The sequence below is a fragment of the Agelaius tricolor genome, unplaced genomic scaffold, assembly GCF_023055355.1.
Source record: "Agelaius tricolor isolate 1412-34295 unplaced genomic scaffold, bAgeTri1.0.p SCAF_65, whole genome shotgun sequence".
Lineage (NCBI taxonomy): Eukaryota > Metazoa > Chordata > Aves > Passeriformes > Icteridae > Agelaius > Agelaius tricolor.
Window position 1 is genome coordinate 967,340 of NW_027269325.1, and position 27,903 is coordinate 995,242.

The 27,903-nt window shown below is 49.1% G+C and overlaps 2 protein-coding genes across 2 annotated transcripts in view; one reads left to right on the forward strand and one right to left on the reverse strand.

Moving 5' to 3' along the window:
• On the reverse strand, positions 1-25,068 carry LOC139605359 (TOG array regulator of axonemal microtubules protein 2-like). The gene is made up of 16 exons (XM_071456697.1): positions 24,979-25,068; positions 23,281-23,441; positions 21,977-22,020; positions 18,380-18,468; positions 17,266-17,443; positions 16,005-16,166; positions 13,753-13,885; positions 11,979-12,084; positions 10,998-11,233; positions 9,323-9,475; positions 8,041-8,158; positions 6,975-7,078; positions 4,956-5,160; positions 3,564-3,780; positions 2,401-2,487; positions 1-236 (listed from the first exon to the last, which is right to left on the reverse strand). The coding sequence occupies exons 1-16, from the start codon at positions 25,066-25,068 to the stop codon at positions 1-3; spliced, it is 2,319 nt and encodes a 772-aa protein (XP_071312798.1).
• Positions 1-27,903, forward strand: part of LOC139605362 (zinc finger protein 551-like) — a 484,882-nt gene that overhangs the window by 368,240 nt on the left and 88,739 nt on the right. The window lies entirely within an intron of this gene.

Here is a 27,903-nt window from a genome sequence, read left to right on the forward strand (position 1 = left end):
TCACCAGCCCAGCATTTTGGAGAGGTTTTCCCGCACGTGTGCAGGCTTGCTGGCAGCACATTTCTTCAGCTGGGTGCCCATCACCTTGTAGAGGGCAGAGGCGAGCTTGGTGGCCACGGTGCGGACATTGGCGCTCCGCACGGGCAGCGCCTTGTTCTCCAGGAAGGACCAGAGCACGGGCAGGGCGTCGCGCTGGATGACTGCAGGGCTCCTGGCATGGACCCACTGCACAAGCACTGCCGGGACAGAGACACAGCTCCTTAGCCACAACCTCAGTGCAAACAAGCATCTACCTCTGCTTTTGCTTCTGGCAAGCCTCTCTGGCCAAGGTCAGCAAAACGGCACACAGAGCCCCTTGATCCAGAAACGGGCAAAGCAGCTGATCATCCTGGAAACAGAACCACCAACCCCTCAGGACTAATTGCTCCAACCAGAGCCTTGTCCCTGTGGCAGACTTTGCACCTTTACTAAATTATTTCACAATCTCTTTCTGCATGAACAATGAATGAAATGTCCAACTGCCATCTATTTCCATTAAGAAGTTGTCTAAACCCCACCCTGAAGATTTGGAACTGCACCACAGAAAGGAAATTGAGAGATTTCTAATAAAAGGGATGATTCCATTTTTGTACCTTTGATGTCAAGTGCCAAATGCCTAATCTGGCTCTTCCCTTGGCTCAGTGGCACACAGCAAAGGGCAGGATTAGAACACACCTCAAAACTCCAGCCCACCAGAGATGGCTGCTGCCTGACAGCTGGATGAGAAACATCAGGGACCAGCTGGTGTCTTTGGCAGAATGCTTTTGGGGCTTCCTACAAAGAGCTGTTTCAAACCTCAGGGTGTCTTAGAGAATTACCCAGACCCCATTGCTGTGGCATTTGGGCATCTCCACATTTTAATGCCACTTCCCCTCCCAACGTTAATGGCATTTTTTCTTATAATGTCCACTGGAATAGGGGCACAGAGAGAGAAAAATGCTACACAGGGGACTGAAATGTAACCAAAACACAAGTGTTTTCTCATATTGTCTCTGAAATCTCTCTGCCCATTTTCTGAACTGAACTGTATCAAACACAGACAAAAAGTTACTACCAACAGGCTTCTTGCATGGCAGATTTGGCTGAGAGATCAAAACCTGAAATGCTCTGGAGACCATTCTTATTTTCTGATCAGACAAAATGTTATCTAGCAGCCATTTAATATTCTGTGGTGGAAGAGACTTCATTTTCTCGATGCTGTTAATCCACCAGCAGTCATCAACATTGAAAGAGCTCCTGCAAGTACCCAAAACCAATTCTGCTAAGCAGGAAAGGGTTATGGTACCCATTTTAAAGTGGGAATTCATTTGAGTTTAAATGCAATTAAAGACATTGGTGACTACTGAACATGAGGAACAGCTGTCTGTTCCTACTAAATCTCAGAGAGAACATCTGCTCTTTCTAAAGTACTCCTAATTTATGGTTAATTCCTTTATTTGAAAAAGAGATCAAAAGAACTGCTAAACTAAATTCCCTATTGCTGGAGATCTACTTTATTCAAATGCTCTTTAAAGGGCCTTTGACATTCTCAATTGCTGAACATGCCCTTTTGAGATTCCTAATGAAGACACAAAGTGTATTAAACCTTGCATTCAAAGATGCTGGCATCATTAGCAGTGGATTTAGCCCCAGGTAAAGCAAGGCTATCAATTGTCTTCTCTTCTATATATTGAGATTATCCTTTTTCCATTCCTTAGCTATTGCTGACATAGCAAACTCCTCTGAGGAATCAATTATCAGCTGCATTTGTGGCATTTTGGACAGCGCTGGCACAGGCAGACACTGTTTGCACACCCTGAAAGGCTCAGTCCAAGGCCACTTGGACAGCACAGGCAGGGAGCCTCAGCCCTCTGCTTCTGTCCCTGTGCCCCAGAGGCTGCCTTGCACTAAACCTGTGCCTCTGATGCCTCTGTTGAGTTTTGACCTAAGCTGTGACCCCCAGGCTCTGCACGGTTCAGCCTCAAAACTTTCCAAGAGAAAAACAAGAATTCCGTGAGGACAAAACAAACTGATGCCCTGAAAGAGCATTTGCCACCATTTCCCCTCAAAGATCACAGATGCCCCTGAGCTTCCCAGAGAGGAGCCAGCTGGGGTATTTGTAGCCCCTCCCTTTGCTGGAGGTGGTTCTGAGATGCCCCAGTGAGAGCTCAGCCCCGAGGCCGAGCGCTGCCCCCATCTCAGATGCTGCCCAGCTCTGCAGCAGCCAGGGCAAACCTGCCAAATCCACCTGCCTGGGCTATTGGGCAGCAGGGACAAGCTCAGCACCTCCTGATGTGGAGGAGCTGCTCTGCTGTCTGTTCACAGGCATTCCCTGTCAATACTCCCTGGGCAGAGCTCTTGCCTTAGAAGGGGAGGCCATACCTGTGATACGCTCGGTGACATCCAGCAGAGCTTGGCCACTCAGGTGATTCCATTGGTAGCTGAACTCTTTCAGCAGTGACACTTGATCTACAAGGCAAACACATGGTTCTGCTCACTTTTCTCAGGTCATAGGAGAAAGGACAGTGGGGAGGGAAAGGGCAGGGACAATCCCATTTTATAAAATCAAGTACATTTCTGCTGGGTTTTGAAACCTTTTCTTCATTCCTTCCAGCCTCCTTGGCAGGGTTTTAAATTCCAAAAGAAAAGCTCTCCTTTCACATTTGTAAATGCAAACTTCTCTGCTGTAGCAGGAGCTGTGTTAAAACATCTCACATCAGGGACCTCAAGAGTTCAGTCACATGGAAGCAGTGAAAAGGTTTTGCATCCCAGAGCAAAAAGGAAGAAGCCCATACTTGGGTCGCAGAAAGGCACTGAGTCAGGCAGTTCCTGAGTTCACAGAGCAACTGGGGAGGAGAAAGTGGAAACTCCCCTTGAAGACCTGCCTCTTCAACACTCCTTTTTCCAGGCATATTTCCCCAGTGCAGCATTCTCAGAGCTGACATAAATCTGTGTGGCAGAGGAATTTAGAGCAGCCCTTGCCTATGTAGTTAATTGCTGTGGCCATCTTGCCCCATGCAAAACAACATGTGGAACAAGGCATCATTGACAGCTGGGTTTATACCCATTTGTTCTAAAGAAATGAACTTGGTGAATCATCAGTTCCCCTTTGAAAATAGAAGACAAAGAAGAAAAGTGGAAAATAGGCAGCTGATGCCTCTAATGTAGAGCCTTGCAGGTGGCTGCTCTGCAGAAGCTCTGATGGGTCAGTGTCCCTTCATGCCAACAGCAAAGCTGTTCATTTGGGAAGTCAGACGGGGCCTAAGCAAACTCCAAACCCCCTTTGCCTCTGAACTGCAGCAAAGCTGTAGCCCAGGACTTGCTCTTCAGACAAGCAGCACAGAGCCAAGGGCTCCTGGGACTGTTGGGAAATGCTGATCACATTCCAGCCTGTTGGGGATGGTGCATAAGGACTGCAGCTGCACAGCTTCTGGTGGGTGTCAGCTGCAGTGTTCCACAGACAAGAGCAGCTGTCAAGGCACTCAGCGCTCTCTTGTGCAGGAGAGACAAAGTTGAGGAGAGTCCCTGCCAGGGCTCAGCCTTACCCAAATGAGCAATGGATTCTTCCAGTGCTTTCACAGCTGCCCCACGAACCCTGGCATCCTTTGAATTCAGGTTCTTTGTTATTCCTTCCACCAAACCAATGATCACCGGGTTCAGGGCATCTTTCAGGGCTCCTGTGATTTCAGCCAGCACGTCCAGCGCCCTCTGCTTCACTTTCTTGTGGCTGTCAGATATTCTCAGGACAAAATAATCAAAAATCTGTGAAGAGAACAAGCAACGTGAAAGCTGGATTCAAATGTCCTTGTTTGAAGAGTGGCTGTAGCAGTCAGCAATGTCAAAGATGAAAGTGATCCTTTCTCTCAGGCCAGCACTCGCTTGCACAATTGCACTGTTTTCCTGTGGGCCACTCACTGGAATGGTGGCACAACCTCATGCTGGTTGAAAGATTTTCTTCTGTTTTTAGGAGGTTTGGCTGGGGACAGAATAGTTCCTATGGCATTTCTCTCCATCTCTAAATCATTAAATCAATTCCATTGATTAATGCTAAAGAGTACCTTTGCTTTGAATGGAAGCAGATGTTTACAATGCCCGGCTTTCTATACAGTTGCCTCAAGTACTGAGGGCAGTTATGATTTTGCCAAAACTATGGCTGGAGGAGGTCTGAGTTTTCTTTTGTTTGTCTCAGAGCCTGTGTCTGGAGAAGAGCAGGGCTCTGATCAACTCTTCCAGCATCCAGACTCTTTCTCTAAGTAACAGGTGGACTTCTGAAATGTCATGTGCTGTACAGCTCTCATTAGAGCAGGCTCAGTCCCTTGACAGCCTCATTGTCAGGCACCTTTTCCTGGAAAAAGGGAAAAAGCAGCTACTGGGAGGAGAAGGCAGAGATGAGTCCTTTGCTGTTTTCCTCCTTTTCCAAAGAGTAAAAAAGACCCCCAAGAAGGGTGAGCACTGTCTTTACCAAGAGGACTAAGAACAAGGATGGAAATGAGAAGCCAGAGCTGGTCCTGTGTAGGACAAGATGGAGTATATAGAAGTATTCTTTAAAAAAAAAACAACTGGGTTTAAACCAACCAAGCCTGATACCTCTCTTCCCTATGCAAATCCATTTTTGGTCTAGAGAACAATTGCCTTGTTTTCAGGGGCTGGATTCCCTTCACTTCACCCAACTGAGAGCAGGAGAGAGCAGCAGTTACAATAGCAGAAAATTCTGCCATCATCTGATGAACAGCATCAATAGGCACCTGCCAGACAAATACAGCTGGACTGAAATAACTTGTCCTGAAGCCTGGATCTGAATTACATTTGTCTGGGTAAGAGGGACCAGCATGTCCCAAACAGCCAGGACAGAGTGCCAAGACACACTGAATTAACTTTGCTGCTACAGGCTTAGGAAAGGAGCTAAAGGAAAGGAGCAGTGAAGATACCCTACATACTTGGACAATGTTAGTGGAGATGAGCTGGGGGTTTGTTCTGCACAGGTCTTGGAGGAGTTCCACTCCTTCCATCCTTGTCTGAAACCCCTTGGCTTCCAGGAGATGGTAAAGCTTCTGGAGCAGCTCCGTTTCTTCCACAGCTGGAGGTGACGTGACCTGGGCTTTTGCACGGTGTAGGAGGTGCCCATAAGAGGGAGATTTCACCCTGGAAAATAAAACCAAATGAGGACCTGGTGGTGATCATTATCATAGCATGGCATCCCTGTCGAGGAAATAATTAGCATTGCCTCCATGATTCCAGAAGGCTGAGGCTGATCAATCACTTTATTATACTGTACTATACTATACTATACTATACTATACTATACTATACTATACTATACTATACTATACTATACTATACTATACTATACTGAAACTCATCACCCTTACAGACAGTCAGATGCAGACAAACCAGGTTGGTCAATTGAATCCAAAACACCATCACCAGTGGCCAATTAAGAAATTACCCTTTGGTAAACAAATCTCCATAACACATTCCACATGTTCACAACAAGAGGTGCAGCAAGTGCAGATAAGAATTGTTTCTCATTCTTTTCTCTGATCTTCTCACAGCCTTCCCCAGGACAATGCCTGGGAAAGTTGTGCCTGCTGCTCTCTATGGAGAGAGCTGCAGCCACAGACAATACCTTCAGTTAATTGTAAGCAAAACATCTTGAGCAGCTTTCCCAATTATGTGATTTCAAGCTGGAAAATCATCAGGCTCTGAAGAACAACATGGACCTCATGACAATCATTATGGCAGACAATCTGCAAGTGACATTCTCAGCACTGCTCACTCAGGAAAACCAAGGATGAGATGCATCTGATCTATCTTCAGATGGCTGCCAGGGCACACAGGTCACATTGCTTTGTGGAGAAAGAGAGACACTACTTCCAGGTTTAAATGCCTCCTCATATGGGACGTGTGTGTCTTACAATAAGGAAACTCATCACTCTGGAGAAGTGTCTCTACAACCAGGCATGACAATCTGGAAAAGTAGCTCAGATGCATCTGAACAGATAAACAGGGCCATATTTGAAGGATTCAGAAAATCAGTAACAGAGATAAAAACAGAAGCCTGACATGCCAGAACTACACTCACAATTCATTTGCTTCCCTAGAGACTAGATGCACAGCTTAACAACCCCACTGGGAACAATTCTCCTGATCAACCTGTCTCTTCCATGAGCACAGGAAGATGCTAGCTGTGCTACTGAGGCATGTGGTCACTTTCCTGCCTCTGCTGAGCAGGACAGAGCTAAAGAAATCCCCTCTGCTATCAGAGGAGAACAGGTACAAGTAGCTCTGCCAGTGGCATGAAGAGACAGCAAGGAGCAAATTCCTGTCTTAAATGCTGATTGCAGCACAGGGGGAAATAAACCAAACATGCTGTCCATCAAGCACGTTACATGAAGGACAGGAATATCAAGACAAAAAGTCCACATTCAGACACCTGTTGACTGAAGTTGTTCAGAAATTGCCTTGCTCCTTACTGCTCAAACTTGGTACTGTTTGAGGGTAAGAAAACCATGATTCAGCCAGGCCAAACCTCATGGATGAGAACTGCATCTTTGTGGAATGGCATCTTGCTTCTAGATTGAGATTTCTCATCAAAACACCCATCTGAAAAAGACTCCACTCAGACGGAAAAAAAGCCCTGGTTGAATTTACTTGTCCCAAGTCAGGCAGCAGAAACTTGGCCCTCTCCCAGCCTCCACAACACTGCCCTTGCCACTGCACTGCATCGTCTGAGCTGCAACCAATGGGTGTCTTTTTGTCTCTCCATTTTTGTGGAAACCCCTCCAGAGAAGTTGTGTTCAGCACAATGCAGAAGTCGACGTTTTTTATCCTAGAGCATTTGTAGGGAAAGGAAACAATCTGTGGCACTGGTCATGTCTTCCAGGAAGATTTTCCTGAGGAAGAGACATGTAAAGCTTGTCATGTGCTTTGTCTCATCTGACAAAAGTGCTCAGTACCGTTTGCTAGAAGACAATGTGGCCTGGGGCTTCTTTGAGCCACCGTTCCTCTCCTTCACCGGCTCCTTGACAGATGGGCCTTCAGCCTTCTGGTTTGCCATGCCCTACAAAGACATAGAGAAACCCCATCCATCTTTAGAATATAAAACAGGAAATTCCCTGTTGAAAACACAAGTTAGAACCAGGATCACTGCTACCAAGGCTTAGGGAAACATTTCCGAACTTACAGATGGAAACAGAGCAGAGATTGAGTGATGCCAACTCTTTGTTTTCAACAGCCCAAGGCAGGTTATGGGTGCTACCAGACTGAGCAGCAGTCTAAAATCCCAAATTCCTTTGTCTTGAGCATAAATGGGAATAATGCAAAGTGGCAGGCAATGAGTGTTTGTGAAGGAAGCAGCAGAACAAACTGGACTCTTTGGGGGTTGGCCCATTGTGTTGGAAGTTGATTTGGTTCAACACTCACTCTCCCTGTGCCTGCTCAAAGGCAGGCTCCCTTCTGTAATGTCGATAAAAAAAATAAAATCCCCCCCATCAAACAAACAAAGGATTTTCCACTGGATGCTGCTGAATTCACCAAGCTTCTTCCAGCTCCACAGGGCTTGACAGCAGGGCAGCATTCCCAAAAGACAGACAGTCATTGTAGTAACTAGGATTGACTTGGACATCTTTTGTAAATTTGGAAATTTACTTGGCGCTACTACTTCCAGTGTCCTTTGCAAAGACTCTGTTATCTTCAGAAGCACAATTCTCACTTAATTGCTTTACAGGGGGCAGAGAAGGGAGAGCATGGTGGGGGTTACTCTTAAATGTAAACCCATTTTCTCCTCTTTCCCTTCCCTCTTTGTGACCAATATTGAAAATATTCAAAACCCCACTTTGTCCCTAATAATATCAGTTCCTTTGTGGCCTGCTGATGAACAGGCTGAGCATCAACAGCTCATTCCCAGGAGCAAAATGATTCAGCAGAAGAGGAATGAGCTAAAGACAGATTGGGTATGTTTGATCTCATATTAGCAGTGGCAATACTTGCACAAAGGAGACATTTCTCCTGCCAAGCACTTACTTCCTTCTTAATTCTTGTCAGAATATCTTCCAGGTCACGGGGGGAAAGAGATTGTTCCAGAAGCATTTTAAATTGTTGATGAGTGAGCAACATCTTCACCATCTCCTGTCCATAATGCCTAAGGAAGGAAGGCAGGAAGGAAATGAAAGAAAAGTGAACAAACACAGGAAGAGTGTTAACAGAAGAGGCTGATACCTTAAACTCATCATGTGCAATCCCTGCATGAGAAGGCATTACCTACTCATCAAAGAGGGAGATTTACCTCACTTGACGCTGCACAGTGCTGTCAGCTGAACACAAGAGGCAGGAGGAGAATGTGGGGCAACAGAAAAATACCATTTCACTCTGAAACTGGGGGTGTGCTTCTGTGGCATCAAAGGATCCCAGGGAACAAGCAAAACACATCTGCTTTGTTGTCAGAGCCTCTTAGCAGTGTCTTGCTGCCATTGCACAATAATTTGCCTTTCTTTAACTGGCAGGGAAGCCAGGACAAAACACCTCATGCATCCTCTTGATTATTCTATACTATGTGTATGCACAGGGGCAGCTAGTTGCTCTGGTGTTCTTGGCAGCTATTCATGGGAATTTCATCACCAAAGGAAGGAGATTTTGGTCGTTTGGGTTGATTTTGCCACTAGGAAACCACAGTTTTCTTCAAGAAGAAATGTGGAGCTCACTGAGCCACAGATAACAGCATTCTAGAAATCTGCAGAACAAGTTTAGAAAGACTGAATATGTTGGCTAAAGACCCCTGAAATATTTCTAGGAAAGTCTGAAGTTAATGAGAAATGGATTTTTGGGATCCTTCAGTGATGAACATTAGCCAACTCTTTGGCTTTGTGTTGTGCACCTAAGGCCAAACAAGACTGTTGGACTGGCTGATCTGAGCTCTTTTGATCTCAGTAAAGAATCCTTCAAGCCACAGGAAAAAGTTGGCAATGCTCCTTTTTGCTGGCCAACCTCAGGTTTCCCAATACAGCCATTTGCCCAGGCAGCCCAGAGCAGTGGTCACAGCACCAAGGCTGACAGAGCTCAGGAAGTGTTTGGACAATGCTCTCAAGCACATGGAGTGACTCTTGGGGTCACTGCACATGGCCAGGGGATGGACTCCATGACCCTGATGGGTCCCTTCCAACTCAGCATATTCCATGATTCTGTGACCCTTATTCACACCATGAGGTAACTTCATATTCCCTTTAGTTTCCACTCTTGTGTGGTTTCACCTTTATAGCCAGACACAAAAGGGTTTTCCTGTTTTAGGAGGTGAAATGAAGATCATTACCTTGTGTCCTTGTGACAGTCCTGAGCAAGCTTCCCTGCCACGTGTGCCAGCCTCTCAGCCCAGGCTGTGCCTGCGAGCTTGGTGACTCCAATTGTCTGCATCAGGGACAGGAGGAGTTGGGCCGCACACTGCCGCACCGGGGCGGGGCGGCTGCTGGGGAGGAGAGAGCAAACCCTGGGCCACAGGGACCAGGAGCAGCAGCAGCACAGGCCTTGGCCAGAGCCTGCTCCCTGCCCGTGCTGGGGGAAGGAGCCTGGGCTCTCCCTGCACCTTCAGACACCTGCAGAAGGTTCTGTCCTCAGGTAAACACAAAGTTAGCATTGCACACAAGGCCTGCCTGCACGGAAGAGGGAGGAATTCAGTCTCCCTGCACTGTCTGATCCTCAATTTCTTTCACAGTATTTACTTGGAGAAAGATTCAAGAAATAGATGACATATGAATAATTTAGAGATTAAGGACAATTCATGCTGACCCATCAGAGGGCACCCAGTACACAGAGCTGCAGCAGGATTGAGGCTCTTTCCACCCATTTATCCCCAAATCTGCAGACCTTTGGAAAACAACAAATGCAGGGAAAACACATTGTGGGCCATGAAGTTGCAGAATATCCAGCAATGCAGCCTGTTTTTTCTGTGGGGCTTGGCAACGGATCCATCTGAATTTTTTACCCTATTCCAAAGCTGAGGAAAGGGTGGCAGGCAGTTTAGCCAGGTTGTCCTGTTCTAGAGAGTGTCTCTTGGGAACTATCAGGCCCAGCACCAACATTTAAGGCAGCATTTGCTTCAACTGTCCCATGGCAGTCAGCCTGTGAAAGTGCCTGTAAAGTGATTCATCATCTCAAGGCTAACATGAAACATCAGTTTGAATAGAAAGTAGAGCTCTAAGGCCAGGACAGTCATACAAGGCTCCTTTGGCAGGAGCTGCACCTGCTGTGCAGGCTGGGCCACACCCAGCAGATTGTCCCCCATGTGCTCCACGCCCCAGCAAGGACCCTCCTCATTTCTCAAGTTAATGGCATCATGAGGAGCCATGGTTTTCCCAGGGCCTCTGTGGTTAGTGCTGTGAAATACCAAACACTGCTCACAGCTGCAATTGCAATTGTCCCTCTTCCCACTAAAGCACAAGGCTCTATCCTTGGCCTTTGCAGGCACTTTCACTTCCCCACTGATCACCACATCTAGGAAAATCTGACAGGCTGGGAGAACTCCAGGAAGCAGCAGGAAGCTGAGTCAGAGGAGCTTTACTTTGGGTATCAGGAAAAAGGGTTTTTCACCCAGAGGGTGGTTGGGCACTGGAACAGGCTCCCCAGGGCAGTGGTCACAGCACCAAGCCTGACAGGGGTGAAGAAGCATTTGGACAACAATCCCAGGCACTTGGTGTGACCCTTGGGCTGTTCTGGGCGAGGCCAGGAGCTGGACTCAATGGTCCTGATGGGCCCCTTCCAACTCCCCATATTCTACAGTTCTGTGATTCTGAGAACTAATAGGCTGCAGGAGGGCAGAAATAGGTGACAAGAGGAAAGAAGTGAGGGTGGTTGGAGAATCAAGTCACTAAGTTCACAGAAGATGCAGGATGCAGGACCCTTCCCTCCCACCATTCCCATTCTCTGTCTCATCCCTTCTCCCTCCCACGCACACGAAGGTGAAGAACATCACTAAAAGAAGGAGAACCTACTTGACTCCCATGTCCATGAGAGCAGTCATTGCTCGTGCAGGAGTCACATTCTCCACCATGATCCCCAGGGTCTGACTGGCTGCTTTCCGAACAAATTCTGGGGAGTTGGACACCATCTGGAGAAGGACCCGAGCAACCTCATCCACCTCAGAGTCCATGTCCTTCTTCAAGGTCACAAAGAGCTCTCCCAGAGTGACAATGGCAGAGTAGGACACCTTGGAACGGAGGTTGGTCACCTGGGGAAATCATGAGGGGAAACAGAAGAATCACCTTGGAAAGAAAACCAGTTGCCTTCAACAGAAGTCCCAGGAAATGACAACACATCCCACTGTGTCCAGAGGAACATACAAGTACAGGGAGAGCAGGAGAGCACAAGCACAGAAAGGCACTTACTCTGGCACCAATTTCTGGCCTCAGACCTGCTCACTGCAGGCCTAAAATAAAAATTTCATTAAGTGTTCTACTTAACCCTTCTAAAATGTCCACAGCTTTGATTTTAGGCCCTTTTACTAGAAAATCAAAGCAAGAGCTGCTTTCATATCAGAAAGGCACAAGTGATAAAGATAAAAGAGTCAGGTGCTCCTGTTCAAAAAAGCAAAAAAGCAACACCAGCAGTTGAAGCACTCAGCCAGGAAACAGAAAACACAGGCTCAGCTCTACAGACTCATTCGCAGTGTTGAATTACAACTTGGGCAGAGATTGGGACTCTGGCAAATAACAGCATTAGTGTCTCAGTTTCTGCATTTGCACATTGCATTATAAAGGCACCACACTCAAAGATGAGTGTCAGATACCCGACCTGCCAGTAAATACAGCTGCATGTGCCCACAGATCCTGCAGATAGCTGAGAGACATTGGAAATCTCAGGTCTAAAACCAGAAATGAAGGCAGACCCTGAGCACACATGGAGATTAACAAGCTCATCCCTACTCTACTCACTGTGTATGAAGTAGGGGGGACAATTCAGAGCAATGTTCTCACCTCGCTGGTAAGTGCCAAGCAAACCTCACGAAGTCTACAAAGCAGGACCTCTGAATGGGACCCAGCCAGGTGTTGGATGCTGAAGAGTCCCTTTTCCTTCAGCTCCCTGAAAGGCAGAAGATTGATTTTTCTCTCCACCAAGGCAGCAGCCTCTGAAATGACCAGGCTGGCAGCTCAGTTGAACAATGGGAGGAGCTTTTCAAGGAGTATTTAATGAAATCGTGGAATGCGTTGCCCCAGGATGCTGTGGCTGTCAAAAGCATTCACAAACCCAAGAGGCAAAGAGAGGGGTTTCAGAGTGGCCATTTAAGAAGACAGCCTTTCTGAAATCTCTGGCCCATGAGGCCCCTCTGTCTCTGCTTCCTAGAAGCTGTGAGACCGGGCCATGCTGCTGTTTCTTGTCCCCTCCCTGTACCTGTCCCTGAGACACAGTGCCACCGGGCTGTTATTGGGGCATTTTCCTTCTTTGTCAGCCCCAGCAGGCATTCAGCAGGGAGAGTCTGCACTGCCACTCTGGAGCTGAGTTTCCACTCTACAATCTCGGCCTCTCTGTCACCCCCTCCACTCCACCTCACACATTCCCCAAAAAAGCAGCAGGATGTCCCAGGAGATTCCACCCCTGGGCAAAAACTGTTGAAACTCTGGCTTTTCCCAAAACCCCCTACCTAAAACAACCCCCACAACTGCCACAGGTTATTTAAAAGGTGCAAACAACTCTGTCTCTGAGCACTTGCTTTGTGCAGGCCCTCAGCCACAGGAAGGTCTGTGAGGCATCAGGGCTGCAGCCCAGGGCTGGTGACCGATCCCACGGGCACCCCTGAGGGTCATCCGGACCCCCACACCTGCAGAAGCTCTCTGCACCTCAGAGGGCACCAAAGAAAAATGGGGAAGAGAAAGCAGAAGAGAAAGGGCAAAGCAAAGGTGACTGCACAAGGAGATGCATCGTGGCAGATTTTTCATGCTTATCCCAGTGAGAATGGAGTCCTTAACCCAGTGTGAATGAAGCATCCACCAGGGAGTGATCAAAAAGACATCAGAAAGAAAACCAGTATCACCTAACATTTGTAGGGTTATCACCTCTGGGCCTCCTTCTGCTTGTGTATAGTTTTGGGACACATTGGGAGTATTGACAAAACATCTCAGGCCCATATGAAGCAGTGAGAAGGAAAAAGTTGAATTCCAAAGTTCAAGATTTCTAGAGGATTTTCTTTCTTTTTCCTTCTCTTCTGCCATGAGCCCTTCAGGAGTAATGGCAGGCTGAGGGACTTGAAAGCACAACTCAGTCCATTTCTCAGAAAGAGGAACTCCCTGGAGCTGCTTCTGGGACTCCCATGCAGGAGGTCACAGGGAGACCCTGTCACCTGCCACTGCTGTCAGCAGTGGGAGCAGAGAGGAATCTTACTCAGTCCCACTGGGCCAGTGGCCCGAGGCACCCAAATCTCTACACTCAAAGCTTCTGCCATCCTGCTTCTGCCTTCAGCCAGCAAATCATCTCCTTCCAGAGCTTTCTCTCTTCCCTCAAGGTTTCCTTTGCAGCTCCATGGAGCAGCAGGCAAAGCGAGGAAACAGCACAGACCTGCTGCAGCTGCAGCACTGCTGCAGAGCAAGGCCAAGAAAAGGCTGCTCCCCAATCTTCATCCTCTCCCTGCTCTGCAGTGGTTTCACCAGTGCCCTTTGGCCCTCTGGGCTCTCGGGGCTCTGAGGCACGAGCAAGACACGCTTCTGACCGACCGTAACGCCGAGAGGGACACAGAGGGAACGGGGCCTTTCTTACCAGTCATCGCTGCCCAGCAAGGAGACTGCCTCCTGCAAGGACTGCTGTGGGTCTGAAGAGGCTCTGTCCTTCTGCCCATGCCCACGGAGCGGCTCCTCTCGGCGCTTGGCACCAGGGGCCGGCTGCGAGGTCACTGTGAGGAGAGGGTCGGCCATGGGCGCTGCAGCCCCGGGCAAGGCCCCGCCATGGAGCGGCCTCAGCCCCATCTCCCAGCCAGGGCTCCGTGTGCTACAAACTGGCACTGGCTCAGAGGCTTCCCTTGCTGTCTGGCTCCTGGGGCTCCTTGCTTGCTCCCAGCCTCCCCCAGCTGGGCCCAGCTCTGGGCTGAAGCTGACAATTGCCCCCGCAGCACCAGCTCCCAAGTGCCACAGGTGCCACAGCCAGCGGCAGTTCCTGCGGCCGCAGAGCTCCTGCTCCCTGCGAGGCAGCGCTGACCAGCAGCACTGGCTGCCCAGGAGGGAACCCCTCAGGGGCCCCTCTTGTCTCAGTGCCCTGATTGCCCCCAGCCCTGAGGACAGGGGCCCTCTGCAACTCCCTGAGGAGAGACCTGCAGCTGCCTGGAGACAGCACCAAGCCCAGCCTGAACAACCCAGCCCTGCTGGGCCCGGCTCAATCCCCACGGAGCAGCTGCCAGGGAACAGCCACACCTGACCCTTCCCACCTGACAGCGCCTCTGTTCCCATTGACTGCAAATATTCCAGACAGAGGCAGCTGAGTGCACATACATTTTAGCCTGCTATTGGGAAGGGAGTTCTTTATGGATTTTCTTCTTTCCAAGCATCATGAACCTTTCCTCTTTCAGAGGTACACACTGCCTGTATTTCAAGGATGCTGAGGTGAAATTGATTTCCCATCTAATGGACCTCTTTGCAAACACAGCAGTTTCTAATCTTTCTCTTGAGGAAAAAAGCAATTTCCAGACTAGACAGTTGATAAAAAAGCCTTCCAAATTCACTCTGAGGATAAAATATGCAAATACAGATTCACACTGTTGACAGATGCACTCTCTTGTTAATCAGTTGACCTGGGATTGCCTTAATTGAATTTTTTGGTAAGGAAAACAATTTACAAGGTATGAAAAAAATCTGATGAGAAATGCATTCCTTATGAAACCCATTTGTCATCAAAAGCACCGTCAATCAAAAATTTCATGTCATGCACTCAGAAGCTCATTTTCTAATGCATAGATGAAAACATTTGAGATGTCTAAAATGATGGAGTATAAATATTGCACAGAATCTAGATGAACTGCTCTGGACTCTGTAGGGTTTTTGTGCTACCTTGCATGTTCTCACAAAGTACGGAGGAACCATAACATCAAAAATATTCAGAAGGGAGCTAATCTGGATGTCACTGAGGTACCCCAGCCACTGACACCAGTGATGTAGACACACACATCTGGATTCCCTGTGAATGGAGAGCCACACCAGGCTAGTTCTGGTCAATTCTGAACATGGAAGTAGCATCACTAGAAAAGAGCATTCAAGTATCACTCCTAGCTCCCTTCTTCTTATCTCACCCTACTTGGGATCACAGCACAGGCAGGCTGCCCACAAAGGAGAGACCAGAGCCATAGGGACTATCTGCTGGGTATTTGCTGCAGGCAGCAAACAGCCTGGGAGCAGCAGGCAGCCCCTGCTGGCTGCCATCTGCTGCACAGGGGTGCTGTATTTGCTGGGTGACACAGGAGGCACTGCTTGTTCCCTCCTGGCCCTGCAGGCTGTGGGATGGCGGCAGCGAGGAGCCATCGGGCACCTCTGGCAGCAGCAGCAGCACGACTGCACCGAGCCACTGAGTGCCCTGCAGAGACAGCCCTTGCTGGATAGCAGGACAGCTGGCTGCAGAACTGGACAGCAGCACAGGCACAGGGCCCAGATGGTGAGTGAACAACTGATCGTGGTGGTTCTCGTAGGAGCACAGTGAGCACAGCCTGGCAGAGTGCCCTGCAGCTCATCCCTGCAGTCCCAGCTGCCTCCTGGCACCAGTGCTGTAGTTTGGACTCTCAGCATGGGCAAAAGCCAGAGCTCAGGCCTTTACCACGACTTTATTCAGCTCAGCTTTCCAATGGATCTCTAAGAACCAACTGCTCCAGTACTTCCAAGCTGGAGTAACTCAAAAGTACATTTGCTGTTCACTCTCAGGACAGACTATGGAGCCAAGATCCCAGCAGTGCTGGCTGAGGCAGGAGGCAGTTTGTGCTCCTTGTGCAAGGACAAACCCGAGTGGGAAAAGCTGCCATGGAGCAGGCTTACCTGAGGAGCTGTGTGGGAAGCTGCCATCCCCATGGGTGATGGGTGTATTGGGCAGTAAGGGAACATTGTCCTGCTTCCTCACGACCTCCTTCTTCAAGGCACCACCAGGGTGTGTTCTCTGCACTCTAGAAGCTGTGCCATCAACAGGTGGTAGGCTAAAGGCTGCAGGGACCAAAGAGGAGCTTGTAAGGGGAGAGTGCTGGACAGAAAACTTGATGGAGCTGGGTAACATCTCTTTGTTATCCCAAAGAATTTCAAGTATAACAATGAAATGCCACTTTATACCAAGTATAACACTAACATGGGACAATGATCACAGAATCCTAGACGAGTTTGGATTGGAAGGCACCTTTAAGCACCATCTAGTCCAACCCCTGTGAGCAGGGACATCTTCATCCTGATCAGGTTCCTCAGATCCCCATGTAAGCTGGCCTTGAACACCTTCAAGGATGGACCAACAACAGCTTCTTTGGGAAAACCCTTCCAGCTTTTCATTCCCTTCATTATTAAAAAAAAAATCTCCCTAATATCTAATCTAAATCTACCTACCCTATTCTAGCCAAACTGCAGTGATGCTTCCCCTAAGAAACAAGGAAACCCAGCATTGCTTTGCCTTTGTTCTCCTGTTGCAGAGGCTGGCAGGGGCAGCTGCCAAAGCAAAGTGCAGATAACCTTGGGTGCTGGCCTGGGGCTGAGTGCTGCCTCCTCAGGGCCCCGCTGCCGCCCTCGGGCAGCGCTCACAGCCCTGCAGGCAGAGCCCCTCAGCCGGGATTCAGTCGGGAACGCTGCTGCCTCCTGGGGCTACAGCAGAAGCCCTGGCTGGGGCTTCAGCACAGCTCTACAGCGCCAGCTCCTCAGCAGGGAGTGGCAGGAGAAGGATCTCTGGTGTTTTCATCACAAGGAGCTGAATTTTGTTTCTTCCAGGTTGCAGCCTGGTTGAAAAGCATTCTTTTGGACTCCCCTTCCCTGGAGGCTGCTCTCCAGGAGAGAGTCTGAAGCCCCAGTGTACTTTGCAAGACAGAATTTTCTACTCTGAAAGACTTTAGAGGTCAAGGGGGCAAGCTGATATTCTCTTACTGACTCAGTAAGGCCATGGGCAAGACACTTCATGCCTCTCTATTTTTCTTTGGGAAACAGAATGCAATCCCAAGCAAGCTTCCACTCAGATGCAAGCTGAACAGCTCCCCAGTCTGATTGCAACACTGTGCAACGGGCAAGCAAGTGGTCAAAAAGGACCACCACAAGTGTAGCCACCACTTACTTGCTTCAGCTGCATCCCCAGGCTTGACTGTCTCAGGAATAGGTGGCAATGATGTTTTCCTCTGTCTCCTTTTCTTCATCTCTCTCTCCAAAAGCTCTGCGTCCTTCCGCCCCAAGTTCTTTTGAGCCAACATGCACAAAGCAGCACGGATCTGGGTGCAATGGAAATACATCATAGACTGTAAGCAGAGACACACAAACCACACACAACATCTCATCAGGAGCACAGAGTCCACACAGTGCCATAGGCTTCAATGCAGCTCCAGCCACATTCCAATAGTTTCAGAGGAACGTCTCCTGCCCTCACCTTGGCAATTACACACAGTGAGGGGGAACACTTCAGTGCCACAACCTTCCACTGCTGCAACTGCAACCTATGTCAGGAAGCCCTGCTTGAAGCATCAAAGTCATAGGAGTGCTCCAAGACAGAGGAAGAGCTGACATGGCCAGTGAGCAGGCAGTTCAGTTCCTACAGGCCATGGCAGGAGAATAAAAACCATGTGCAATACCCAGCAAGGAGGGCTAATGAGCTGTTGCTTAACACTCGTGGCCAGGAATTGCAGCTGTTTCTCACTTCCTGGCTTCTGAACAACTCAGCTCTGAAGGGCTCTGAAGGACTTGGTCTCTGAGACCAGGAGACCAAAAGGAGGAGTCATGTGAAAACAAATTGCAGAAATACTGATGGCAATGAGCAGAAAACTTGAGAATGAGAGGGCTGTGAGATACAGCCACAAAGGTGACCAGGAAAAATCAACCTCTCCCATTTTCTTTTGCAGCCTTGCTTACACCTAACATTAGAATCTTTGCTTCTCTGCTTCCGAGGGTGCGCTTTGCCCACGGTCACTGATGTGTAGCTTGCTCTGCCATTCAGAACTTCTCTAAAACAGCCTTTGCACATAAAGAATGCTTCTGACATGACCTTAGCACCATCTCCAAACCAGGGACCTTGGCACCACTGGAAATAGCCAAGCAATGGTTCTGTAGCTGTCCAATATATTCCCAAGGGAATCCCCATCCCCCAAGAGTGGCAGATGATGATTTTCAGTGACATTTTGGGCCAAGCACTAAACAGCCACAGGAAAGGAAGTCTGCTCATCCCTGTTCTTATCCCTTACCTTTCCAAAGCCGTCCCTCAGCTCTTTGTCCCTCGTTAGACCAGGACTGGTGGGATGATCTGTCTCCTTGGCCTGGCTCAGTAGGAGGCCTGGGAATGGAAGCAAAGGTTCCTGTAAACCTCTGGCAGACTTCAAGCCCCCAAAAACGCAATGCTGGGCAAGAGGCAAGACAGGTTCCAGAGTGCAGAGCTCTCAAGACACAGAGATTGGGATGGAGAGCAGCAAGGTACAATGCCTAGACCCTCTCCCAAGGGAGGGGCTACTAGCAGCAGACATGCCATGGCTCTGTTGGCCAGCAGGCTGAAACCTGCTGCATGGTGAAGGCCTCAGCCCCTGCATGCTGGAGAGCCTCTGTGTCTGATAGAGAAGGGCAGAGATGGAGATTGCTCTGGACAGAGATTCTTATCTGCCCTTATTCATGCTGATTGTAGTAAACATCATCTTTCCTGTTCCTGAAAGGAGCCCCAGGTTCTAATACCTGGATGCATTTAGATCAACATTGTCTTCTCTTTGTCGGAAAATTTTAGAGGACATTCAAAGAAAATCTGAGCATTGCAGGAGTGCAGGAGTGTTACCCAAATGTGAACTGTGTTTTTGACACTAGATATTTCATTTTCCCCAAGGATTTTCATTCTAAACTGTATGAGATTGGGCCACTTTCGGGCCAGGCTGACTAAAGGCTGATTTTCTAATTGCAATTCTATACAACAGCTTCACAGAGGATAAATTAAGTGGCAACACAGTAGAAAAAAAGCAATGTCTTAAATCAGGATTTTTGGCCCCTGCAGAATGGTCAGCATAATAATAAAAAAGGAGACAGATAGCAGCTATGTGAAAGGAGGGCCTTGGAAGGGAAAAGCATTTGGGATGTGGGCAGGGAAACTACAGATCCCAAGGTAACCTCCTTGGGACCACTGCTGTCAGTCAGGCCAGCAAAAGGGACACACAAAATGTAACAGAGTTGGAGATGCAATCTAAAGCATCTGAAGCTCCATATTTCATGGGACACATTTCCTGGAAACTTCTAAAGAGCTGCACAGGGAAGCATGCTCCTGCTGGCAGACACTTGAGGCAGGCCAGGGCAAAACCCTGAGCCACTTGCCCAGAGCTAGCACAGGCACAGCCTGGCCTCTGGGCTGCCCTGGGACAGCAGGGAGCCCAGAGCCCTGTGCTCTCCAGGAATGGCTCAGCTGCACATGCACCCTCCTGCTCCTCTGCCTGCCCCACAGCTCAGCAGCCCTGCAGCTCCAGGGGCACTGGCAGCAGCACAGCTCCTTGCAGGGCACATGCAGGGCACAGCTGTTCCCTGGCAATGTGCACAGCCTCTCTGCGCTGCCACAAGACCCTTCCTGCTGCCAGCAAGCAGCCCAGCTCCCCCCTCCCCTCTGCCCTTGTCCTCCCTGGCAGTGCCCCTGGGGCCAGCGCGGCTCCGCGGCCTCTGCCGGGGCTCCTGGGCCAAGGCCCCTGAGCCGCCCGGGAGCCCAGACCTCCATTCCCAAGGCCGGGCTGCGGCACAGGAGGCTCCAAGCCCAACAGGTCAGCCAGTTTCCTTGGGAACAGAGCCATCCCAGCTCCTGTCTTGCACCAAGAGCTCTTTCCCTTCTTCCTCTGCGTGTTTGCTGTAGGCTCAGAAGAAGCTGACATTCAGGTGCAAGAGAAGAAGTGAGTTAATTGAACTCATGCCTTTACAATCAACCCATCTAATGGGTGAGGAATTCAAAGCGTATCCTAGTTACTGAAAAGATTGCTTGGTTTTTTATTTTTCATGAAACTAGCATCAGTTTCATTTCTCTGAACAATATGGAGCTGGCAAGCCAAGAGAGAAGGGCTCTACTAGTTCATGTGGTGCCCGTTGCCTCCCCACTACTACAGGATCCCTTTCCTTCCAAACAGTTGGGAATTCACAGTGCTCTCTAGAATCTGACCCTGGCAAGGAAGTAATTGTTTTCAAAAGTAATTTCCAAGGCCTTTGTTTCTGTAGGTCCCACTCAATTCCAGGTCTGGTTTTGCATTTTTGGGGTTTTTGTATTACTCTTTGCAACAAAAGAAGTGCTGGGACACAAACAATGGCACCATGTTTTAGAAAGCAAAAGAAGCTTTGCTTTCTCCATTAGATGTGCCCAGTATTCTGGGAGCCTGTCTTTGTAGGGAAAAAAATGCTCATCTCACAAAGTTCCACTTTTGCTCTACTTACTTGTTCCAGGGGTTTATTCCCTGCTGTCTTTTCAGCAGAGACACCCAAACCCAACATAAACATGACCTGCCTCCAAACATTTCTGATCTTGGCTAATACTGTCAATTCAAAATATTCCTAATGGAAATAGCAGAGGGTAGGTCATTTTGAAATACTCTCCAACAAAGCAGTTAGAATTAAGAGAACAAGTTCTTTACATGGCTGCACAGAGAATAAAATCCTATGGCAGCCAAGCAGGATGAGTGTCTTAAACCTGGATTCCTTCATCCTGTAGAATGCTGGGGTCAGTAATAAAAGTGAGACAGGTAAGGTTTAATGAGATAGGGAATTTCTAGTCCAGAATTGATCCAGCAAAAATGTCACCTTACTTACTGAGCAGGACTATTCTCTGGCTGCATTAAGCATTCCAGATGCACATCAGCAAGTAAGGAGTCATTCCAAAGGGGCCATAGCCAGGATTTGGCAGAACTAACCCTGAGCCCCAAAGGGACCAGGGGATCTGATCCCTTGTTCTGCATCAGCAGAATTATTTCTCCAAGTCTCATCTCTCCTATCCTTACACACCCAGAGATGCCTAAGGAACAACAACAGTGTCATTGAGGCTTTCAGCTTGAAAGCACTGCCTGACCCAGATGCAGCAGAGACTGCATTTTGTCTGGCACAATTCCACTTGTCAGGGATCAGGCAAGGCAGGGACAGGGACAAGGCAGAAGGCATCTCCTGCCCCAGCCTCAGCCTGCAACACTGACACAGGCAGAGACAGCCAGGGAAGAGATTTGTACCTGTGAACCTGCCATAGGTGGCTTTGGGCTTGTGCTGTCACAGCATGACAAACTCACACCCTGCCTAGGCTGCATCCATTTGGAAGCCCTCTTCTCCTTCTCCTTCACTGGAAAATTCTAAAGGACTTTCTATCATAGGAGGTTTCCCTATTTCTGCCAGTGCAAAACCAGGTAATGTCCATTAATCCCCTTCAGATGTCAAAGGGTTCAGCTCAGAAATTGCCCCAAGGAAAGCTTTTCTGCTTCAAAAGCAGGAGGAAGGAGTGGGAACATCTCTCATTTCATGTTAAATGCCTTCTTTTCCCCTACTAGTTGTGACACTAAAAAGGCTGCAGGGAGATAAAAAGAATGTGCAGGATGGAGAGGAAGGTATTCTATTCCAGCACTGCATTTCAGGGGCCCCCAGGTACTACTCAACACTTCACACTGGAGGAATTCTCACTGTGCCACGAGAGAACACTCCCACTGACTGGGCTCTCAGAGAGTCCACTGAGCCCAAAAAGGAATTGAAACGAATTTAAAGAAATTTTGAAAAGAATTGGTTTTAACCAAGCTTTCCAAATGTCACCTCTGAGTCAAGAATACAATGGTCATTCTAGGACAGACATGCCCTGTACCTACCTGCATCTTCAGAATTCTCTTTGCTTCTGCTGCTGGGTCTTGGCCTTGAGAAAATGAAGAACAAAAGAACATGTGAGGAGGTAGAAAGAGAAGGGAGGGAAAGGGCTCACCATAAGAGGAGGCAAAACTTTGAAACACGGTCACTGTGATGAAGGGGGAAATGCAACACATAAACCCAACAGGATGCAAAGCTGATTCATTGTCCTTAAGTTTGTCATTGCTGGAGTCACACAGAGCTGGCCAAACTCTGGCTGAAACACAGCAGTCATTGTTCAACTTGCATCAGAACTCCCCAGTTCTGCTGCCTCTCCTTTTGGGGCCAAGTGGCTCCCACAGCCTCTCTGAAGCAGCAAGAGCTGCTGAGCTGAGACACGAGTCTGTAAGGAGGGCAGCTACTTTTGTACAGCTGCCAAAGCTTGACTTGGCCTGCCCGTACCTTACCCTGGTGACAGCCTCGTGCTACATGTGGTCAGAGCACTGCTGTCTCCTGAGAATGATATTACACCTGCTGGCTCTTTCAGGAAAACAAAGGCTGTTCCCAACTCAGCTGCTAGGGAAGGATGTTCAGTTCACACCTTTAAAGCTCCACCGAAGATTCTCAATTGGCATGATACTTCTGTGACTCCCTCTTTATTGTTACCACTTGGATAAGGGTAATAGCTATATTTTCTCTTGCAGATCCAAGCCAATATTTTTCCATCAGGTACAGTCCTATGCCTCTTCTCTAGCACCTTTCCCTCTTTGATCTTAAACCCAGCTCAAAATATTAGACATCAATCGGACTATACGTCAGATTTTACATCTATACTGCAAAATTCATCTGGGATCTCATTTCACAGTGGAGGCCCAGGCACAGTGAAGTTACACCTGATGTTTACAGAAGCAGCACCTGAATTTGCAGACACCTCTCCAGTAGCCAATATTTGCCCAAGCATATTCACCTGGTTGTAGAATTTGACAGTCAAGGATCACAGCATTCAAAGACCTGCAGGACCCCATCCCATGCAGTACAGTTCCCAAATGACACCACAACCATTACAGAGGGATTCAATAGCCAAGTCCAGCAGAGGACCCATCCTGAGGTGCTTTAAAGCCCTGCCTCCTCTTCCCCACCACCACCTCTGCTCTTGGGGTATATATGGTGTTGGGTTTGCCATTGTGCTGGATGATCATCATGGATGGGTAAATGTTGAATACACAGAGGTTTTCCAAAATACAGGAGACAGATGGCTGTGCAAAATAACCACACAAGAAGGGAAGAGTGAGGTGAACAGCACACTGGAGTAACAGACACCTTGGCTTACCTCATCTCCTGGGGCTCCTGGAATTCCAGCTGGGCAGAGCTTGGCAGGGACCCTGCAGCACTGCCCACAGGGGGACTCACTGCCCTGCGGATGGGGGGGATCAAAGGCAGTCCCAGTGACCCCTTCTTCATATCCCCACCAATGGAGTAGAGCAAGGAAGCCTGGAAAGAGAAGAACACAGTGCTCAGATCAAGCATCCAGCCTTGCCCCCATTCATGCCTCAAGACATTTAGCCATGCATTTAACTGGGACCTGCCAGGAAAAGCCAAACTGATCATCCAGCTTGGCCCAGGACAGGGAAAGGTGACCTAGGAAAGGGAAGTGGTGAGGGAGAGACCATGTCCCACATTTGCCACCACTCCCCTTGTGCTCAGTTTTCTCCAAGTGTGGCTGCATTCCCAGCTGGCTTCCACGTGTTTGACATCAAGATGTCCTGGGGTGCCACTGCCTCCACTGGCCTTGTGGATGGCATGGGAATGGCTTTAGATCAATATTCTCTTGCTGTCCCTGAGGCACCAAACAGCCAGTGCTGATCTCCAGCCATGTCCCCACAAAGCCATTCTGCAGGATGTCCAAACCTGCTTTTCTCAAGCCCCTCATTTCTTCTGCCGCTGCCCTTCCCTCCTACACTTCCCCAGCAGCCTTTGAGCCCAGATGCTGCTGAGCTCTCGGGATGCTGGCTGCTCTCCAGCTCCCACACATCCATCATCTCAGCCTCCCTGGCACTGAGGAAGTTCAGCAGAGCTCCCTGCCCTGCTGCTCTCTGCAAGGTCTCTGCCAGCCCCAGTTGCTCCAGGGCCCCCATGCCATGGCCAGGAATGGGGCTGGAGGCAGCAGGGGCAGGTGCACACCCTTCCTTCATATCCCATCATTTCTGGCCCAGCTAAAGAGCCAAACCAGGACCTGTTCAAACTGCACTGAAAGGGTCAGTTCCTGTCAGGGATACACTGGGCCCTTTCTCAGCAAGGCTGAAGTCAACTACCAGAGTCCTTGATTGCACATTCTGTCTACCAAAGCTGTTGCTCATCTGCCTCCTCCTGCACCCCATGGCAAACCCAAAACAACTGCAGGTCCTGGCCCTGCTGCCAAAGGCAGTCGTGGGGCTGCTCTCCCCATGGCCACCTCCCATCCCTTCCCTCTGCACAAAGCCATGCCAGAGCACACAGCTGCCCAGAAGCTGATGAACTCTAGAAATAGCAGCAGACACAACTGTACAGAGGGTGTGGCTGTGCAACTCAAAAGCTGAGACAACCTGGAACTGACTTTGCAGGACTGCCTGTTCCAGCAAACACCTTTTTCCATCCTAACCAGACACAGCTGGCAGAAAACACCACCAAGACACAGAGATGGTTCACAGATACCCATAGTTTACTCAGTCTAGAAGGACAGCTTCTCCAGATTGGACAACTTTAGCTGCTCTGACTGCTTGTTGCTGTTTTCTCAGCCATAAGACACACAAGGAACCACGGCAGAGCCCAGAAGCCATTCAAAGACCTCCCCTGCTATTTATCCATGCTGAGGATGTGAACTCTCCACTACACACCCATTGCAGAGACAGCCTGAAGCACAGTGTCCAGCTGAGCTCTTCTTTGGCTCAGCTGCTTCCCTGGGCTCACAGCACAGGAAAAGGTCTCCAAAATCTGCCTACAGCAAATAAACTGAAAATCTACCACACAGGACTTAGCTTGGTCTCCTTACCTTAGAACTTTTTCCTTCTGAACTCTGCTCCTGGTTTCTTCCTCTCTCCTCATCATAGGCAGTGCCATTTTTCTTGTTCTCCTTCTCCATGCTGTCCATTTCACTTGTGTTAGAGGAAGGAGAGCTCGCCCGGATGGGAGGCAATGGCTTGGAGGGAAGCAGCGAAGAGGGACACGGCCGGAAAGACTTGGAAGAAATGAACCTATCCCAGCCTGCAAAGTGGAGGAATTCTCACTGTGCCACCAGAGAACACTCCCAGTGACTGGGCTCTCAGAGAGTCCACCGAGCCCATCAAGGAATTGAAGCGAATTTAAAGAAATTTTGAAAAGAATGGGTTTTCACCAAGCTTTCCAAATGTCTCCTCTGAGTCAAGACTACAGTGGTCATTCTAGGACAGACATGCCCGGTACCTACCTGCATGTTCAGAGTTCTTCTCTTTGTTTAGGCTGCTGGGTCCTGGCCTGGAGAAAATGGAGGACAAAAGAACATGTGAGGAGATAGAAAGAGAAGGGGGGGAATGGGTGTACCATGAAAGGAGGAAAACCTACTTAGCATGGTCACTGTGATGAAGGGGGAAATGCAACCCATAAACCCAACAGGATGCAAAGCTGATTCATTGTCCTTAAGCTTTCAGTTGCTGGAATCACACAGAGCTGCCAGGCTCTGGATGAAATAATGGCCAAGTCCAGCAGAGGACCCATCTTGAGGTGCTTTGAAGCCCTGCCTCCTCTTCCCCACCACCAGCAGTCATTCTTCAACTTGCATCAGAACTCCCCAGTTCTGCTGCCTCTCCTTTTGGAGCCAAGTGGCTCCTACAGCCTCTCTGAAGCAGCAAGAGCTGCTGAGCTGAGACACGAGTCTGTAAGGAGGGCAGCTACTTTTGTACAGCTGCCAAAGCTTGACTTGGCCTGCCCGTGCCTTACCCTGGTGACAGCCTCGTGCTACATGTGGTCAGAGCACTGCTGTCTCCTGAGAATGATATTACACCTGCTGGCTCTTTCAGGAAAACAAAGGCTGTTTCCAACTCAGCTGCTAGGGAAGGATGTTCAGTTCACACCTTAAAAGCTCCACCGAAGATTCTCAATTGGCATGATACTTCTCTGTCTCCCTCCTTATTGTTATCACTCAGATAAGCTTGACAGCTACATTTTCTCACACACATCCAAGCCAATATCTTTCCATCAGGTACAGTCCTGTAACTTTTCTCCACCACCTTGCCCTCTTTGATCTTAAGCCCAGATCAAAATATTAAACATTGATCAAATTATACATCTATACTGCAAAACATATCTGGGATCTCATTTCACAGTGGAGGCCCAGACACAGTGAAGTTACACCTGATGTTGACAGAAGCAGCACCTGAATTTGCAGACACCTCTCCAGTAGCCAATATTTGTCCATACATAATCTCATGGGTGCAGAATTTGACAGACAAGGATCACAGCATTCAAAGATCTGCAGGATCCAGACCCATGCAATTCAGTTCCCAAATGACACCACAACCATTACAGTGGGAATCAAGTGCCAAGTCCAGCAGAGGACCCATCCTGAGGTGCTTTAAAGCCCTGCCTCCTCTTCCCCACCACCACCTCTGCTCTTGGGACATTGCTGTTGCCTTTGCCATTGTGCTGGATGATCATAGATGGCCAAAATGGAGAATACACAGAGGTTTTCCAAAATACAGGAGACAGATGGCTGTGCAAAATAACCACACAAGAAGGGAAGAGTGAGGTGAACAGCACACTGGAGTAACAGACACCTTGGCTTACCTCATCTCCTGGGGCTCCTGGAATTCCAGCTGGGCAGAGCTTGGCAGGGACCCTGCAGCACTGCCCACAGGGGGACTCACTGCCCTGCGGATGGGGGGGATCAAAGGCAGTCCCAGTGACCCCTTCTTCATATCCCCACCACTGGAATAGAGCAAGGAAGCCTGGAAAGAGAAGAACACAGTGCTCAGATCAAGCATCCAGCCTTGCCCCCATTCATGCCTCAAGACATTTAGCCATGCATTTAACTGGGACCTGCCAGGAAAAGCCAAACTGATCATCCAGCTTGGCCCAGGACAGGGAAAGGTGACCTAGGAAAGGGAAGTGGTGAGGGAGAGACCATGTCCCACATTTGCCACCACTCCCCTTGTGCTCAGTTTTCTCCAAGTGTGGCTGCATTCCCAGCTGGCTTCCACGTGTTTGACATCAAGATGTTCTGGTGTGCCACTGCCTCCACTGGCCTCGTGGATGGCATGGGAATGGCTTTAGATCAATATTCTCTTGCTGTCCCTGAGGCACCAAACAGCCAGTGCTGATCTCCAGCCATGTCCCCACAAAGCCATTCTGCAGGATGTCCAAACCTGCTTTTCTCAAGCCCCTCATTTCTCCTGCTGCTTCCCTTCCCTCCTACACTTCCCCAGCAGCCTTTGAGCCCAGATGCTGCTGAGCTCTCGGGATGCTGGCTGCTCTCCAGCTCCCACACATCCATCATCTCAGCCTCCCTGGCACTGAGGAAGTTCAGCAGAGCTCCCTGCCCTGCTGCTCTCTGCAAGGTCTCTGCCAGCCCCAGTTGCTCCAGGGCCCCCATGCCATGGCCAGGAATGGGGCTGGAGGCAGCAGGGGCAGGTGCACACCCTTCCTTCATATTCCACCATTTCTGGCCCAGCTAAAGAGCCAAACCAGGACCTGTTCAAACTTCACTGAAAGGGCAAATTCCTGTCAGGGAAAAGGTCTCAGAGCTCTGCTGACAGCACATCAACTGAACATTTACCACACAGGACTTTGCTTGGTCTCCTTACCTTAGGTCCTTTTCCCTCTGAATTCAGCTCCTGTTTTTTTCTACTCTCCTCATCCCAGCCAGTGCCATTTTTCCCATTCTCCTGCTCTCCGCCGCATGTTGGGCTTGGCTTGGTAGAAGGAGAGCTCTTCTGGAAGGGAA